This window comes from Neovison vison, chromosome 7 (assembly GCF_020171115.1).
Source record: "Neovison vison isolate M4711 chromosome 7, ASM_NN_V1, whole genome shotgun sequence".
NCBI classification, from domain to species: domain Eukaryota; kingdom Metazoa; phylum Chordata; class Mammalia; order Carnivora; family Mustelidae; genus Neogale; species Neogale vison.
The window spans coordinates 162135086-162151781 of NC_058097.1; the positions used below are offsets into that span (position 1 = coordinate 162135086).

The following is a 16696-nucleotide window of genomic DNA, read 5'->3' on the forward strand; positions in this document are numbered from 1 at the left end:
AATGATGGTAGGAGTAGGAAAAAAAGATGAGAAAAGGAATGAGGAAGAAAGAATATGGGACTTGGTGCCTCATGAGATATAGGGGGTAAGGGAAGAGGTTAAGGTGACCACTAGGATGCAAGCATAAGTGACCAGACAGAACACAGCAGAGGAACAAGTTTGAGGGGCAAGAGATGTTCATTTTACGATGTTAATTTTAAGTTGCCTGTGGTTAATATCTAGGAGATATCCCAGTTGCTTATAAAACTTGTTGATGAGATAGCTGTAAAAACACAAGGCTAATTTTTAGTATGAATTTTTCAGCTGGGAACCCTGAAGATCAGCTAACTGAATGATTTCATTTTACAGTTAAGGAGCTAGGCCACACAGATATGTCTAGTTTCAGAAAATTACATAGAGAATTGAGGTTAGATTTAAAAAGACTCATGCAGGGCTATCTCAGGTCACCATGCTACATTCCATTGGTAAATCTTGTTGGTTTTACAATTATTCAAAAAGACAGAGTTTTCTCAGAATCCCAGAATTATGCACAGAACCCCAGTAAAAGGCACAAATCCCACTTGCAGTCTTTTGTCACTGCATAACTGACTTCTTAATCAAAGAGGTCCTGCCATAGCTAGGTGGAGAAAACAAAGAGAAGATAGTCAGACTGCCAGAAATGACTTGATCAGTGAGTGACTCTAGATACCATGTGGTTACTGTAACCTGGCTGCACATAGCTCTGTGCTCAATTTTTAAAAAAACTAGTCATTTGTCATTCTGAAAGCAAATAAAACCAGCGTGTTCACCACAGACCATTTATCATATGAGGTATATGGGTGTGACAGTCACATTAGCTGTGATAACAAAGGCTGCTAAGCAGAAGTGCCAAGAGCTAATTAAAAAATTGACATGACCAAAAACGTCATGAAGTTGGGAGCCAATGATACTTCAATTAAAGAATTCTTGAGAGGGACGCCTGGGTGGCTCAGTGGGTTAGGCCGCTGCCTTCAGCTCAGGTCATAATCTCAGGGTCCTGGGATCGAGTCCCACATCGGGCTCTCTGCTCGGCGGGGAGCCTGCTTCCCTTCCTCTCTCTCTCTGCCTGCCTCTCCATCTACTTGTGATTTCTCGCTGTCAAATAAATAAATAAAATCTTTAAAAAAAAAAAAAAAGAATTCTTGAGAACTGAAGATTCTAAGTTATTAGTGTTAAAAAAAAAAAAGCATTCAAGAAGAGTATAGAATTAGGACCTAAATTCACAGGGAGGTATGAGGAGAGTGACAGCAGGCTACCATTCTCTCCGCAGTGTTAGGAAGGAAGGGGAGTGGGGAAAGAAACGAGATTAACCCTTACTGATGAGCAACTGCTCTGTGTGAAACAGTCACAACTGACATTATATAATTTCATCCTCCACCAGCTCTGTGACACAGACATTATAAGCACATTCCAAGTATGGAAACTGAGGCACAAAGAGAGCAGCAGTGTGTGACTAGCTATAACGGCTTACTGTCTGATACCCTGGCTTTATATCTGGGGTCAAGTCTTCCTATTAGGCCTTTATTCATAGCAAGTAACCTACCCTCTCCTAAGGCTGTAATCACCTATAAATGATGATATTCACTGTATTTCTTCAGAGTCACTGGGAGGATTCTGAAGGTCATGGAGAAAGCACTATTATGCCCAGCACCAACACTCAGCAAACCAGCTATTTATCATTGCCTAAGGCCCCCAGCAAGTAAGAATACAGGATTCCACATTTCTCTGATTTTAAGCTGAACTCAACTCAACTCAACTGTACTGTACTCACCTGGTTACATCTTAAGGCTCCTGAGATCCTGGTGGTGGAAAGCGGAGCTCAAGGGTGGGAACCGGGAACATTACTGGTGTGCGGAGATTATGAGTGAGGGCAGTTAAGGCACACAGCTGATAGGCCTGCCCTACTTTGAGGACAGTATTTAGAATTGTTAAACAAACAAACAAACAACAAAGTATAATTTTAAACTACATCTTGATTTAATTAAGGGAAAGGATATAAATTATTAGCTAAGAACATTTACCAATGTGGAAGGAAAAAGTCACCAGTAAAACTACTTACTTTACCCAATATATAGCAGTTATTTCACTTCCAATACTACTTAGTTTCTTTTACATTATTTTTAAAGATTTGACTTTGTCAGAGAGTGAGAGCAAGCAGGGGGAGCGGCAGGCAGAGGGAGAAGCAGGCTCTCCACTGAGCAAGGAGCCTGATATGGGACTTCAATCCCTGGACCCTGGGATCATGACCCGAGCTGAAGGCAGATGCTTGACTGACTGAGCCACCCAGGCGTCCCGATACTATATAGTTTCTAAAACTGCATGGCTCTCTTGCCTTTTTAGATATTATGAAATGAGTTTTGTCACCTATGTTATTTATAAATCCTGTAGAAAAGTTTCTCACAGATAGCAGAATGGCACTAGAATCAATCTCCTGGCTAAAAGAAAAAAACTACCCTGTTTTCCTACTTATAAAAACAACTTTAGGGACGTCTGGGTGGCCTTATCAGTTAAGCGTCTACCCTCAGCTCAGGTCATGATCCTAGGGTCCTGGGACTGAGTCCCAATCGGGCTCCTTGCTCAACAGGGAGCCTACTTCTCCCTCTGCCTGCTGCTTTCACTACTTGTACTCTCTCTCTGACAAATTTTTTAAAAAATCTTAAAAAACAAAACAAAACAACCTCTCCAAAACAACTTGAAATTATAATTACTTCTAATCCCAAAATGAAAGTAACTTCCTTCCTAAGAGCTCTAAGGGAGCACTGAGAGCTCCCTCTAGTGTCGTGATAGCTAAATATAAGTGCCATTTAAGTCTCAAGATTTACAGGTTTATTCATTCAATACCTTCGTAGTATAAAGCCCTTACTTGGTGTCAGATAACCACACACCGTGGTCCTAATTATATGATCTTTTAATACGAGCAACCACAACCTTTAAATGTGTATTATATCCTAATTAAAAGAGCACAGTATGAACAGCCTCTGTAAGCTACCCAATTCAGTTTACATTTATTAAGGCACAAAGCTAAGAAAATGTTAATGAAGTAAATGGCTTAATGTAGTACAGATATCTGACATCTGTGTTAACTTCTTTCTCTCTGTTCTCCTTATTTATGAATTTAAGAAAATGGCAATGTAAGCCAATCTGATCCCACCAATAACAGCTGAAATATGTTAGCAATTTCCTGAGAGTATCAAGAGAGATATTCTAGACGTAGATGTTGAGGCATAACTTCTTGAGACTTTAAACACAATACTGTTTGCTTGTGAATATAAAACCAAAACCTTTAACATGTTAAGTCACTTTTCCTGTCCTACCATCTATGGGTATTCTATGAAAATGGATTCCCAGGACAAGTAAGATGAAGATACAGTGGGTTAAACCCAACAAATCTGCTTTTTGACTGAAGGCCCTCTCAGAATTTCTAGTATGCTAATGTACATGGTGAATCTCCAGTGTAGGACAGTATGAAGCTGTTCCAAACTTACTTGACTATGGAATCCTTTATCTCCCAGAATATCTAACGATATCAAGGAAGCTAATAATGTTCAGTGGAACACTTTGGGAAATGATCTAATCCAAAGTTTCATCAGTTCCTCTGCTTTCATCATAAATCTCCAGCACTTGATTTAATGCACCAAACTGACCCTTTCCTGCATTCCTAGTATTTTCCCCAGTGGGAGCCACTGACTTGGCTTTGAGATCTCAGTGCTGTGGTATCTCACATGTAATCCTTGTAATCCTCTGGTTCTTTCTGAGTAAAAAAGCCTGTGGCTTCAAAGTTTATGACATCACACAAGGTATCAATCTCCTTTACACTCCAAACAAATCATTTCACTGACTCCAGCGCTGAAATAGGAGATGCTGCTTTCACTCTTTCACAGACCTTATCTGCGGACACATCCTGACTGTAGCCTGAAGCCTCGCTGAAGGACAAAGCAGAATAGCTCGGTGTTCAGACTTACCTAAAAGATCAGACCACCGCAATCATCCCCAAGGCAGGCAAGGGCCAAAAGGACAGCACAGTCAGACCTTAGGGGACTCAGCACAGAAAGCCACACGGAAGCATACTGAGTGGCAAGGGTGGCCAAGCGGCAGTGTGAAGGAAGGAAAGGGGAGGCTGAGTTAAGGCTCCGAGGAGACATTGGCTCAGCACAGCTTTTTGAAGCCCCTCGAGTGGGATCCTCCCAGTGCAGTCTCAGTAACTGGCTGCAGCCAACATAATTCCACAAACATAAAAAAGACTCTGAGCTAAATGTGAATGATTAAAATATCTACTTTGGATTATTACTTTTCATTATGATTCAGGATAATTAAGAGTATGTTTACTTAAATCAGGTTCACAATAGTCTTTTAAACTGAAGATGGATCTGTTTTCTCAAGTTATTTGATACTTTCCTCCTAGAGCTCAATTCCCAAAAAAGGCTCTTTGAACACAGTAAGGCATTTTTAGAGATACTGATGTTCAAATAATAAATAAGTAAAGGTCAATCAAGTAAATCAAGGTCTGTCTCATTTCAGATCACCAAATTTGTAAATTCTCTTAGCAAAGTCTGTATGCAAAACTCAAGTGATTTAAATTTGTCATAGAAACCTATAACCCAACTAAAAGAAATCCATTGCTACATAACTAAAATTAGGTAATTATATATTTATTTATAAAATAACAAAAGATTTAGGAATAGATCTGTTTATTGTACTGTGAAAACGGTCTTGGTACATGTGAGAAACATTATATACTTTGAGGACAGCATTCAGAACTGTTAAGACAAAAGACAAAACTGTAATTTTAAACTCAATCTTGATTTAAGGGAAAGGCTATAAATTATTGGCTGGAATGCATTCAGCATGAACTCAGATTCTATATAACATAAAGCATGAAAGAGTACAAAAGATGTTGGGAGTCCAATAAGCCCATACCTAAATTTTAACTGTAAAGCTGCAAGGACTTTTTGTTTATTCTTATATACTAGTTTTCTTCTGAGACAAGTTGATTTTATCTCCAAGACTTAAGGCCATTCCCTGTAAAGAAGAATGAAAATGTTCAGAATTATTAAATCTATATAAAACCAGTATGTTTTAGTATTTTTTTTTAAAGATTTTTATTTGACAGACAGATCACAAGTAGGCAGAGAGGCAGGCAGAGAGAGAGAGGAGGAAGCAGGCTCCCCATGAGCAGAGAGCCCAATGCGGGGCTCGATCCCAGGATCCTGGGATCATGACCTGAGCCAAAGGCAGAGGCTTTAACCCACTGAGCCACCCAGGCGCCCCTGTTTTGATATCTTAACCAAGCCCCCATCAGTGATACATCAATAATGAAACCAAGGATATACAAAACAGACTCACCAAAACACTACTTTGTTAAGTACTTTTAGTACTTAACAAGTCACTAGATTTGTAGTTTGGACTTCAAAAAACTCGAAAGAACCCATTTCACAAACACCCTACAGGAATTAATCTTGGTTTAGGCAAATAATCCAGAGTGATAGGTCCAAAAAGTGGGCCATCTTAATGAACCAAAAGTTTATTTCTATTCAGAGAACATTATTATTATATATGCATCTAATATATAAAACACTAGTACAACAGAAAATACTACATATAGAAATAATAAAGAAATAATTTCTTCCATTTTGTTCAGTTCAGAGACGACCTTAAAAAGAAAAAAAAACAAAACACCCAGTTGTTACCTGACTCTTTGCACGAATTCTTATGTGGCCAGTAACAGGGGCCTCTGGTCCCTGTTGAATTGGCTTTTCAATGCTGACATTTGCAAGTGCATCTTCTCCAAATATGGACCGAGCATACAGGTTGGCTGCCATAAAGCCACAGTAACCAGAAAGAGCCTGAAAGAAATGTATGATATATTCAATACTTCACTAGAGAACGAATGACACATAAGCAAAGACCCACCAGCATATATAAATTATCATTTAAAATAGGATTTATTATGTGGTGGTGGTAACATGACTACAAAAATGTGAAAACTCATAGAAACATATATATGAAAAGTGTGAATGTTACTGTGTCTATGTCATACCTCAATAAACGTGACTTTAAGGAAATAGCACTTATACCGGTTTGCATATATACATTCCCCATTTACTTACAGAGCTGCTGACTACACCAGACATAAAGCTCCATGAAGGAAAAGGAGAGACAATTTTTATTCTGCTCATTTCTTTTTTCTTTTTTTTTTAAGATTTTATTTATTTATTTGACACAGAGAGAGAGAGATCACAAGTAGGAAGAGAGGCAGACAGAAGAGAGAAGGAAAGCAGACTCCCTGCTGAGCAGAGAGCCCGATGTGGGGCTCAATCCCAGGACCCTGAGAACATGACCTGAGCCGAAGGCAGAGGCTTAACCCACTGAGCCACCCACCCCCCCCTATTTTGTTCATTTCTGTATAAAAGTAGCTCACAGAGTACTGGGCATATGATATTTGTGCACCTGCTAGAGTATTTGTTGAATAAACTAATATATGAATTAAAAGCCATTTGTCTGGCAGAACTTTGCTGATAAAATTAGTTTTATAACATTAGCAAGAATTCTACAAAGAAAAAAAATTCCTTAAAGCTTCAGCTTCATTTTTATTTCTATTCTTTTTTCACATATACAGAACTTAGCAGAAAATTCCGTATTTGAAGAGATACATTCTGACCCACAATCAGAGCCAGAAGAAGAGGTCACGGATATTTTTAATCCAGTATCAACACCTATTTTGGAATGAGCCTTTTCGGGTCATGATTTCAGGGTCCTGGGATTGAGCCCCGCATCGGGCTCTCTGCTCAGCGGGGAGCCTGCTTCCTCCTCTCTCTCTCTGCCTGCCTCTTTGCCTACTTGTGATCTCTGTCTGTCAAATAAATGAATAAAATCTTAAAAAAATAAATAAATAAAGGTCATCACAAGTGTCTTTTTTAAAAAAAGGAATGAGCCTTTAGCTGAAAGGGAGAAGACTGAAAAGAAAAATGAGTCTGACTACTCAGTTTGATCACTGCACTAGAAACAAGCAGGTTGGTATATTCCACTAGAAAGAGATAAGCAGATTGATGCATTCAATGAGATAACTTCTTTCAGCTAGTCCAGAATGTCACTGCTTTTCTCATGTGAACAATGACAAAAATACACTAAAGGAAATACAAGTAAGCCAGGAATCGGCCATACTACTCTCTATCAGATTTAAGAAGTTCTTGGATCAAATCTTACCTTCTCTGGAGTGAGGCATTTCATGTTAGTTGACTTTAATATATGCTGTAAGTAGTCATTTAAATCAATTATATTTGTGTTAACCGTCACCTGTACAGAGGGGAAAAAAGGAGATCATAAACCTTACAATGAGAGAGGTGCATATTTCTGATCTTAGGGTTGAGAAAACAGACTCACATATCATATGGAACCCCTTTCATGTATTTAGTGGGGCAGGTGGGCAAATAAAAAAGGTAAATGACACCTACAAAATCCAACAAACTGCAAGGTGATATTAGAACTTGCATATACAGATAATGTCATAAAAGATCAAAATGCGGGACGCCTGGATGGCTCAGTTGGTTGGGCAGCTGCCTTCGGCCCAGGTCATGATCCCAGCGTCCTGGGATCGAGTCCCACATCGGGCTCCTTGCTCGGCGGGGAGCCTGCTTCTGCCTCTGCCTGCCATTCTGTCTGCCTGTGCTCGCTCGCTCTCCCTCTCTCTCTCTCTGACAAATAAATAAAAAATCTTAAAAAAAAAAAAAAAAAAGATCAAAATGCTGCCTGTAAAATACTCTTAATAAATATCAAGGCCACTGACTTTGTAAGACTTCTTCTAGATATTAGATTCAACAGTAAATTATTATTCATACATCCAAGGGATGGGGTATTATCTTTAATGTCTTGATCAATTAGACTAATCATACAACTGCTACCCTCATCAGTTTACAACAACTTACCAAGCTACTCGCATAGTTTCTGGTTAAGGCTAATTGGCAAGAATAGCTATTGATAGACTGCTTCTTACGCCTGACACTTTTTTTAGTGGGACTACTCTTATCAGAGAATTCCTCAACACTAGCCAGAAAGGAAGATAAGGAGTTCAAGGAAATCTCCCAAGGACTAACTTTGTTTTCCCATTCGAATTCAGCCCACATCTGACGGAATTCAGCATCAGTGCACGTGGCAGGCTGGATATAGTCCATGATGTCGATGTGAATATCACTGAGGACTACACAATTTCTGTCACTTGCTGCTCCAGAGACATCATAAACTGCAATGTACACACAAAAAAAGGCCCTGAGTCACCAGAGGCAAATTTTAATTTAAAAAGCTTTAATATTTCCTAATAATAATTATGATATTAGCCAACTATTTATATAATACTTAGTCTATCCTGGGCCATATTTTAAATGCTTCACAAAGATTTACCTCTTAAATAGTCTCTTCAATCTTACGTTTGGGTATTATCATTGTCCATGTTATGGATGAGGAAACAGAGAAGTCACATAAGTTGCTCAAGGTCACAGATCTGATTAAGTGGCAGGGCCAGGATTAAAACTCAGTCAGTACGTATGTAGCAGGTAAACAGTAGTATTCCCTCAGAGGTGCCTAACTAATATTTCTGAATGAATATTGAAGAGCCACAGTACTTAATAATACAAATTATTTACTTCTATGACCACCTTATATACAGCAGAAAGTTGTCATCTGACTGGAGCCTATGTTTCCTCCTTCAAGCCTCCTCTCTTGACATTCCCCTACTCTATCTACTTTCAGGGAAAACTGAGGTCACTGAAAATAAGTTTAATTTCTAGCCCCACATCTAAAAACAAATTTCTCTCTCTCTGAATACACACACACTTCCCTACCCTTCATAACAGGGAAGTGCTGTCTCTTCTCCTCTAGATTCGTATTTCCTGCTGTGATCCCTGCTCTGGTTCAGGACATCATTCCAGCAATCATTACCCACCTCACTCTTAAGTTTTTACCTTCATATACTGGCTCTTCCCTTAGTCTATAAACATACTCACCTTAAAAAAAATTCTCCCTCATCCCCTTTCTTCCATCTACTGCCCTCTCTCATTCTTATCAAAAGCACAGTTCTACACTCAGAACAGTCTACACATACTGTCCTTATTTCTCCAAGTCTTTCACCCACCACCACTGCCCAAGATATACCACAAACAATATTTAATTTCACTGATCATCAAAGCCAAAGGACTCTTCTTTTAGACTTCCTGTTACTTGACCTTTTGCAACTCCAGATACTTTTGGAAGATTTTTCCTTACTTCTCTATCACATTTCAGGTAGCTTTGTAGGATTCTCCTCATTTTACCAAGTTTTCAATATTGCTGTTCTCTTAGATTCAGTTTTCAAATCTCCCCTCTTCTCACTTGATGCCCTTAGTGATTTCTTCCATTTCTATAGGTTTCAAACAAGTACTTATCTCTAGTTTAGACCTCCTATTCAAGTGCCACAATCTTATCAAATTGCCCTTAGACATCTTTAGATCCAAGCTTGAGATATGACTCAAGCTGCTCAAGACTTACCTTAGTCTTGCTCTCAAATGTGTTCCTCTCCTATATTCCATTTTGGTGATTGCCAAAAATATCAACACAATAAACCCAATAAAAAAATTTAAGGATTACTCTAGTCACTCCCTCTTCAATCAGTCCACGTCCTGGGCATTCTCTTTCCTTAATATTGATAATATTCAGCCCTTCTCTCCAACCCAACCACTACTGCGCTAGTTTGAGCTCTGTCATCTCTCACCTGTTCTACCATAACAGTTAGTTGTACTAGTTAGTAGTTTCCGCCTCTTCTAACTGGTTGGGGGGGATGCCTGGGTGGGTTGTACTAGTTAGTAGTTTCTGCCTCTTCTAACTGGTTTTCTACAGTGCTATCACAGAAGTGTTTAATAACGGGCATGCCTGGGTGGCTCAGCTGATTAAGCATCCTTGACTCTTGATTTCAGTTCAGGTCATGACCTCAGGATCCTGAGGTTGAGCCCCACATCAGTCTCTGTGCTGAGTGTGAAGCCTGCTTAAGATTTTCTCTCTTCCTCTCCCTCTGCCCCCTCCCCGTGCCACCCAGCTCATGTGCATGCACTCTCTCTTAGAAAGAAAGAAGAAAAGAGAAGAGAAGAGAAGGAAAAAAGAAATGTAATCATGTAATCCACCGAGAATTCCCTAATGGCTCTAACCCTTTATATCTAGGACTAAGTCTGAAATCCTTAGCATGACAAGTAAAACTGAGCTCCCACTAACCTTCCTAATCTAATTTTTTAAAAAAATATTTTATTTATTTATTTATTTGACAGAGATCACAAGTAGGAAGAGAGGCGGGCAGAGAGAGAGGGGGAAGCAGGCTCCCTGCTGAGCAGAGACCCTGATGCGGGGCTTAATCCCAGAACCCTGAGACCATCATCTGAGACAAAGGCAGAGGCCCAACCCACTGAGCAAACCCAGGCACCCCCACCAACCTCATTTTTTAAACCACTACCCTCCAGCCCACTTTGAACTCCAACTGTATCAAACTACTTGCATTTGTTCTGGCTGAATCCTATCTGCAGAACACTTAACTAATCTTTCAGAATGCCACATGAGCATTAGTTGTTCCACAAAGCCTTTCCTAACCTTCCCTCCCCTCCTCACTCTACCAGCACTTTGAGAAAAATGAATGAATTCTACACAGGCTCCAACTTTACCTCACACAAGCTTCTTTTGTAGTATTTACCATTATGTATTACACATATTTATTCTGCTTATCTGTCTTCCCTCACTCCACCACGTATTACCTGAGGAGATCTTTTGTCCTCACCATGGTAGCCCCATTCCTACCACAGAACTTACTTAAAAAAATGCTTACTGACTGACTGAATGCCTCCATATAAGTTAGTCCCCACATTCCTATGGAACCTCTGCCTATACAAAATTTTAGACTCAGTTCAAACATTATCCCTTGATAACATATCCTCCTCCTCTATAAAGCCTTCCATATGGTTAGCATTTTTCCTCTGATCACAAAGCACATAGTATATAAACTAGAACCTCACACATTGTGTTGCACTTAAATATATTTTACTTATCTATTTCCTTCTTTTGCTTGGCGTTTCTTGAGGACAATCTCTCTATGGTTCATTTCTGTACATCCACGAACACAATACAATGCTTAGTAGAATAGTAGGTGCCCCCATAAATGAGAGAGTGAATGAATGGATTCAGGTCCTGTCCTCAAGAAATGTCATACAACTGCTTATTACAGATATCCTTTAATAAAAAGATCACATGCTACAAAACAATTCCTTACCTATATTACCAAAAATTATTCCATTTTCTGTTGATGCTACTTTAACATTAGCTTTAATATTCGCAAAATCATGAGGAGCAAGAGTCAAAGGAGATGGTTTTTCCACAAGTTTCAGATCCCCTAAAAAAGATATGGTTTAGATATGGTTAAAATATACATTAAATCACATATATCTCTCTCACATTTATCTCCCCAAAAATAAAATCTTAAAATGTATGCAGCTTAATAGCGTCTAGCAAAGTAAGGAACAAGAGAAAAGTTATGATTCAAATATTTCGAGGAGAAAATAAAGAAATCATTTAACACCTTATTATTCATATCAATTTGCACATTTTCTTTGAAAAAGTTAACAGGTTCCTCAGAATTAGTTGGTGCGTGTGTGTGTGTACTTTGGGCTTACCATTCTTTTTCAATGATTGAGGATAAGGTTCTCAAAAAGCTTAAGTCTTAAACTATAGACTCCATTACAAAGAATGATAATTCACAGAAGATTTATAAATTTTTAGAAACATAGTTCTTTAAAGAGGCATCAAGCTACGCTGAGGAAGATAGGGTAGAAGTTCTCTTTTCCCTTAAAGTCCTTAACTCTTGCTTATTTTTTCCTAGAGGCACTGCACTTTTTTTTTTTTTTTCTTTCTTAAGATTTTATTGGGACACCTGGGTAGCTCAGTTGGTTAAGCATCTGCCTTAGGCTCAGGTCATGATGCCAGGGTTCTGTAATCAAGTTCCACATCAGACACCATGCTTGGCAGGGAGTCTGCTTCACCCGCTTCATCTGTCCCCCTCCCTCCTTACGCTCTCTCTCTCTCTGTTAAATAAAATTTTTTTGAAGATTTTATTTATTTATTTGACAGAGAAAGAGAGATCACAAGTAGGAAGAGAGGCAGGCAGAGAGAGATGGGGAAGCAGGCTTCCTGATGAGCAGGGAGCCCAATGTGGGGCTCAACACCAGTACCCTGGGATCATGACCTGAAGACAAAGGCCGCCGTTTAACTGACTGAACCACCCAGATGCCCTGGCACTGCACTGTTTCTATATACAATTTATATTTTCCAACTTCAAAGTCATTGTATAAGTGGTCAGAGAGAGTAAGATTCATGGGTTTTTATTAAGAATAAAAACACACCTTGAGTTGCTAATTGAAATAATAATATATTACTTTGGCTAATGTGGTAGGTATCAGCTATAGACTCAGAAATTACCTAGTTCTGTTCTAAGGCAATTAAAAATTTAACTAAGTGAGCCATGTGGTAAATCTGTAAGTTAAACAACTCTTATTTTTATCTAGAAAAACTGACATTTGCTAAGGTTGAGCTTACTGAATCAACCCATCTGGATGTACCAAGAGCAAAAACCTAAGAAAGTCAAGTACCACAGAGGTTCAGAAAATTGGAGCTGAAGGAGACTAAATATTAAATGTAAAACTAAGCCTTGATTAAAAATTCTTATACTGGGGCGCTTGGGTGGCTCAGTTGGTTATGCGACTGCCTTCAACTCAGGTTATGATCCCAGGGTCCTGGGATCAAGCCCCACAGCGGACTCCCTGCTCAGCGGGAAGCCTGCTTCTCCCTCTCCCACTCCCCTGCAAGTCTTCCCTCTCTCGCTGTGTCTCTCTCTCTGTCAAACAAATAAATAAAATCTTTTTTAAAAAAAGTTCTTATACTAAAAAGATTTCTTATACAAAACTTGTACATATCTCTTAATAATCTGTCTTACAGACTTATTATATAACAAAATCTTTCCTTTATGGTAAATTTCCTTACCCAGAGTAGCTAACTCTAATGTGCAGTTCTGCAAAGTATCACTGGTTTGGTTTACAACAAGTACATCCAGGACAATATCATACTGGTTGACATGAACATAAGCTTCTGCATATACAGGATCTGAGAAACCCGTCAACTGGGTGACCTGTTAAACAAAAATAAAGAGAAAAATCAAGTGACTGAGACAATTTAACCAAACATATCCTAGCCAAATGACTAAGTCTGTTAGGTAATTAACAGATGTGCTTAGATCAGACAAGTCATTTTGAAACTGATACAATGAAATTATTGTGTAATACAGAGGTGGTAATTGCAAATGGGACATTAGAACTAACAGGTACTAGAGTTTACAGTTCAGTAGGAAAAAGATGTTAAATATGTTGAGCAAATACCTTAAACATGATCTCAATTTAAGGACTGAATAGATTTGGATACATTTTCAGATAAATCCCTCAGTATCTCAATTCACTAGTTGCTCTCCAAAACTTGGGAACTAAATAAAATACAAATCGCATAGTAGTCCCTGCTACCTAAATTCAAGAACTAAATAGATTATACAGCAAGAAATGTTTGTAATTCCAAGAAGATAAATTTGATATGCTTCCCCCGCAACCAAAGTTAAAAAAAAAAACCCCAAAACAAACAAAAAAAACCCCTGAGTACAGCACTTTAAACTTAATATTGTCACCCAAACCACGTGCAACAAAAAATAGATTAAAACTGGATTATATCAGGCGCCTGGGTGGCTCAGTTGGTTGAGAGACTGCCTTCAGCTCAGGTCATGATCGCAGAGTCCCAGGATCAAGTCCCACATTGCGCTCCCAGCTCCGCGGGGAGTCTGCTTCTCCCTCTGACCTTCTTCCCTTTCCTGCTCTCTCTCACTCTCTATCAAGTAAATAAATAAATAAAATCTTAAAAAAGAAACCTGGATTATATCAAAATGGAAAATTTTTGTGCATCAAAGGTCTTTATTAACAGAATGAAAGGCAACCTACAGAATTGGTGAAAATATTATACATCTGATAAGGGACTTGTGATCCAGCAATTTCACCTCTGGGTATAACCCAAAAGAAATGAAATTAGTGCCTCAAAGAGGTATTTGTGGACCATGTTCATAACAGCATTATTCACAATAGCCAAAAGGTGGAAGCAACCCAAGTGTCTGTCAACAGATAAATGGATAAACAATATGTAGTATATATTCATAATGGAGTATCATGCAGCCTTAAAAAAGAAATTGTGATACATTCTACAGTATGGATGAACCATGAAGACATTATGTTAAGTGAAATAAGTCAGTCACGAAAGGGCAAATGATTCTACTAATATAAAGTACCTGGAGCAATCAAATTCATAGTGACAGAAAGCAGACTGGTGGTTTCAGCGACTGAGGGGAAGGGAGTGTGGGGAGTTACTGTTCAATGGGCATGAGTCTTAGCTTTACAAGATGAAAAAAGTACTGGAGATGGATGGGATGATAGTTATGGCTGCACAATGATGTGCACATACTTGGTGCCATTGAACTGTACACTTAAGGATAGTTAAGAGGATAAGTTTAATAATATGCAAATTTTATAATTTTTAAATTATTATAAATTTATTACAAAATTTTAAAATGTATAACTGTAATATTATCAACATCAATTCCTAAATTTAACGGAGAGGAAGTGTTTCAGTAGCTCTAATTCTACTACTAATCTTATCTTGGACCAATTAATCTAAGACTGTTTATTCATCTAATAGAAGGGACTATTTGAGTCTGACTTGTAAATTTATATATTTTAAGAGTAGGAAAACTTTCTCTATAAAATCTGACATGGAAGTCAATACACTAAGAATATAAAAGTGGAGCTGTGCTGTTTAAAGTAACAAGGGACAGGAGAAACAGGGCAGGGTGTCAGAGTAGAGGCCAGAGCCCAGCCCTTTAAGTTTTAGTTAATCTTCAGGGGCTTGGGTGGCTTAGTCAGTTACATGTCCAACTCTTAATATCTGCTCAGGCCTTGATCTCAGGGTTGTGAGTTTAAGCACCACATTGAAATAAACAATTTTTTTTTTAAGTTTTAGTTAATCTTTATGGATCTCCCAGTTTACGTGTTAGTCTATGATTCCACACACAACTGAAACAAGCTGTAAAACCATCTACTAGACGTATAGTACTAGTGTACAGTAAAATATCAGCATCTGAGTATTATTTATTTATTTATTTTTAAAAATTTTATTTATTCATTTGAGAGAGAGAGACAGCACAATCTGCAGGAGTAGCAGAGGGACAGGAAGAAGCAGGCTCTCCACTGAGCAGGGAGCCTAACACAGGGCTGGAGGCAGACACTTAACCAAGTGAACCACCCAGGTGCCCCAGCATCTGAGTTTTAATTCCTGTTTCATGAGCCTATCAATCATAGTGACTTGAAAAAACTGATGCTATATAACAAGTTATTTCTTCTTTTAAAGAACACTGGGACTAGCCACTTCCTAATTACTACTTTCTTAAGTGGCTCATTTAAATAATTTACTCATTTAAACAATTTACCAATGTATTTGACATTTTGTTACCTTGTTAAGTTTGGATGCTAGGGGATCTGCTGCCTCTTTCCTCTGTGTGTTGCCCATTGCTGCCAGCAAGCTCAGCTGAAACTGATCTTCCTTGCAGTTCATTTCATTCTTTGCAGTTAGTTGCATAAAGGAAATGGGGTCATCGGGCTGTACTGTCACATTCCTCTTTTCAGATTCTTTCTGTGTTAGAAAACAATACATCTCTCTTTAATATGGAAAAAAAGACAGTTTTCTGTAGACCTATAATAGGGACAGCCCTCATATAGAACCGAAAAACCAAGAGAATTTTTTAAAAACCCACAAACCACTTTTAGTAAGTACTCATAAATACCTTACCTTCTGGGATAATTTCTCTTCTTCAAGTTTAGCAGACAACATGTGAGAAAGGGACTGCCTGCACTCCTTATTGAAAATGTCATTCATTAAAGGTGAACATTCAGACAAGACCTTGAGGCACAAGGAAATTCGATCTACATCATCATCTGTAATTGGCTTCTTAGGAAGAGACGATTTTCCCAAATGAAGGATAGTGGCCATGAGCAACATAGCCTCAGCAACAAAAGACTAGAAAAGTAAAGAAATAGATTATTTACTGTCATGGTTCTCTAATTCAGTAATGTCACTTTATTGTAACTTCAAAATCCAAAAAATAAACCTAATTTTCACTTCACCCGAATAAGAATTCAAGTGCTTTAGATTTTTATCTCCATATGTTTGATGTACCCTTTTCCTTCCTATCTTTTTAACTGCCACCTTCCAATACCTTCATTAACTTTCAACTGAAAGATAGCAATAGCTTTTTAACTGTTTTCCCTTACTCTAATCCCTTCACATGCCAATGCTGTCTTTTTTGAAATTCTAACTACAGGGGCACCTGTATGGCTCAGTTGCTTAAGCATCTGCCTTTGGCTCAGGTCAGGGTCCCAGGATAGAGCCTGGCGTCAAGCTCCCTGCTCCGTGGGAAGCCTGCTTCTCCCTCTGCCTCTCGCTGCAGTTTCCCCTGCTTATGTTCTCTCTCTCCCTCTCTCTGTCAAATAAATAAATACAATTTTTAAAAAAAAGATTTTATTTATTTATTTGACCGAGA

At 38.5% G+C, this 16696-nt stretch overlaps 1 protein-coding gene across 1 annotated transcript in view; it reads right to left on the reverse strand.

Moving 5' to 3' along the window:
- Nucleotides 1-4651: 4651 nt before the first annotated feature.
- Nucleotides 4652-16696, reverse strand: part of COPB1 (COPI coat complex subunit beta 1) — a 41342-nt gene continuing 29297 nt past the window's right edge. Inside the window, exons 15-22 of the mRNA XM_044258885.1 lie at nt 15946-16173; nt 15610-15789; nt 13057-13201; nt 11294-11413; nt 8109-8254; nt 7222-7311; nt 5706-5861; nt 4652-5037 (exon numbers count right to left, since the gene is read on the reverse strand). Of these exons, the coding sequence (XP_044114820.1) occupies nt 4978-5037; nt 5706-5861; nt 7222-7311; nt 8109-8254; nt 11294-11413; nt 13057-13201; nt 15610-15789; nt 15946-16173 (1125 nt within the window). The 3' untranslated portion in view covers nt 4652-4977. The remainder of the gene's footprint in view (nt 5038-5705; nt 5862-7221; nt 7312-8108; nt 8255-11293; nt 11414-13056; nt 13202-15609; nt 15790-15945; nt 16174-16696) is intronic.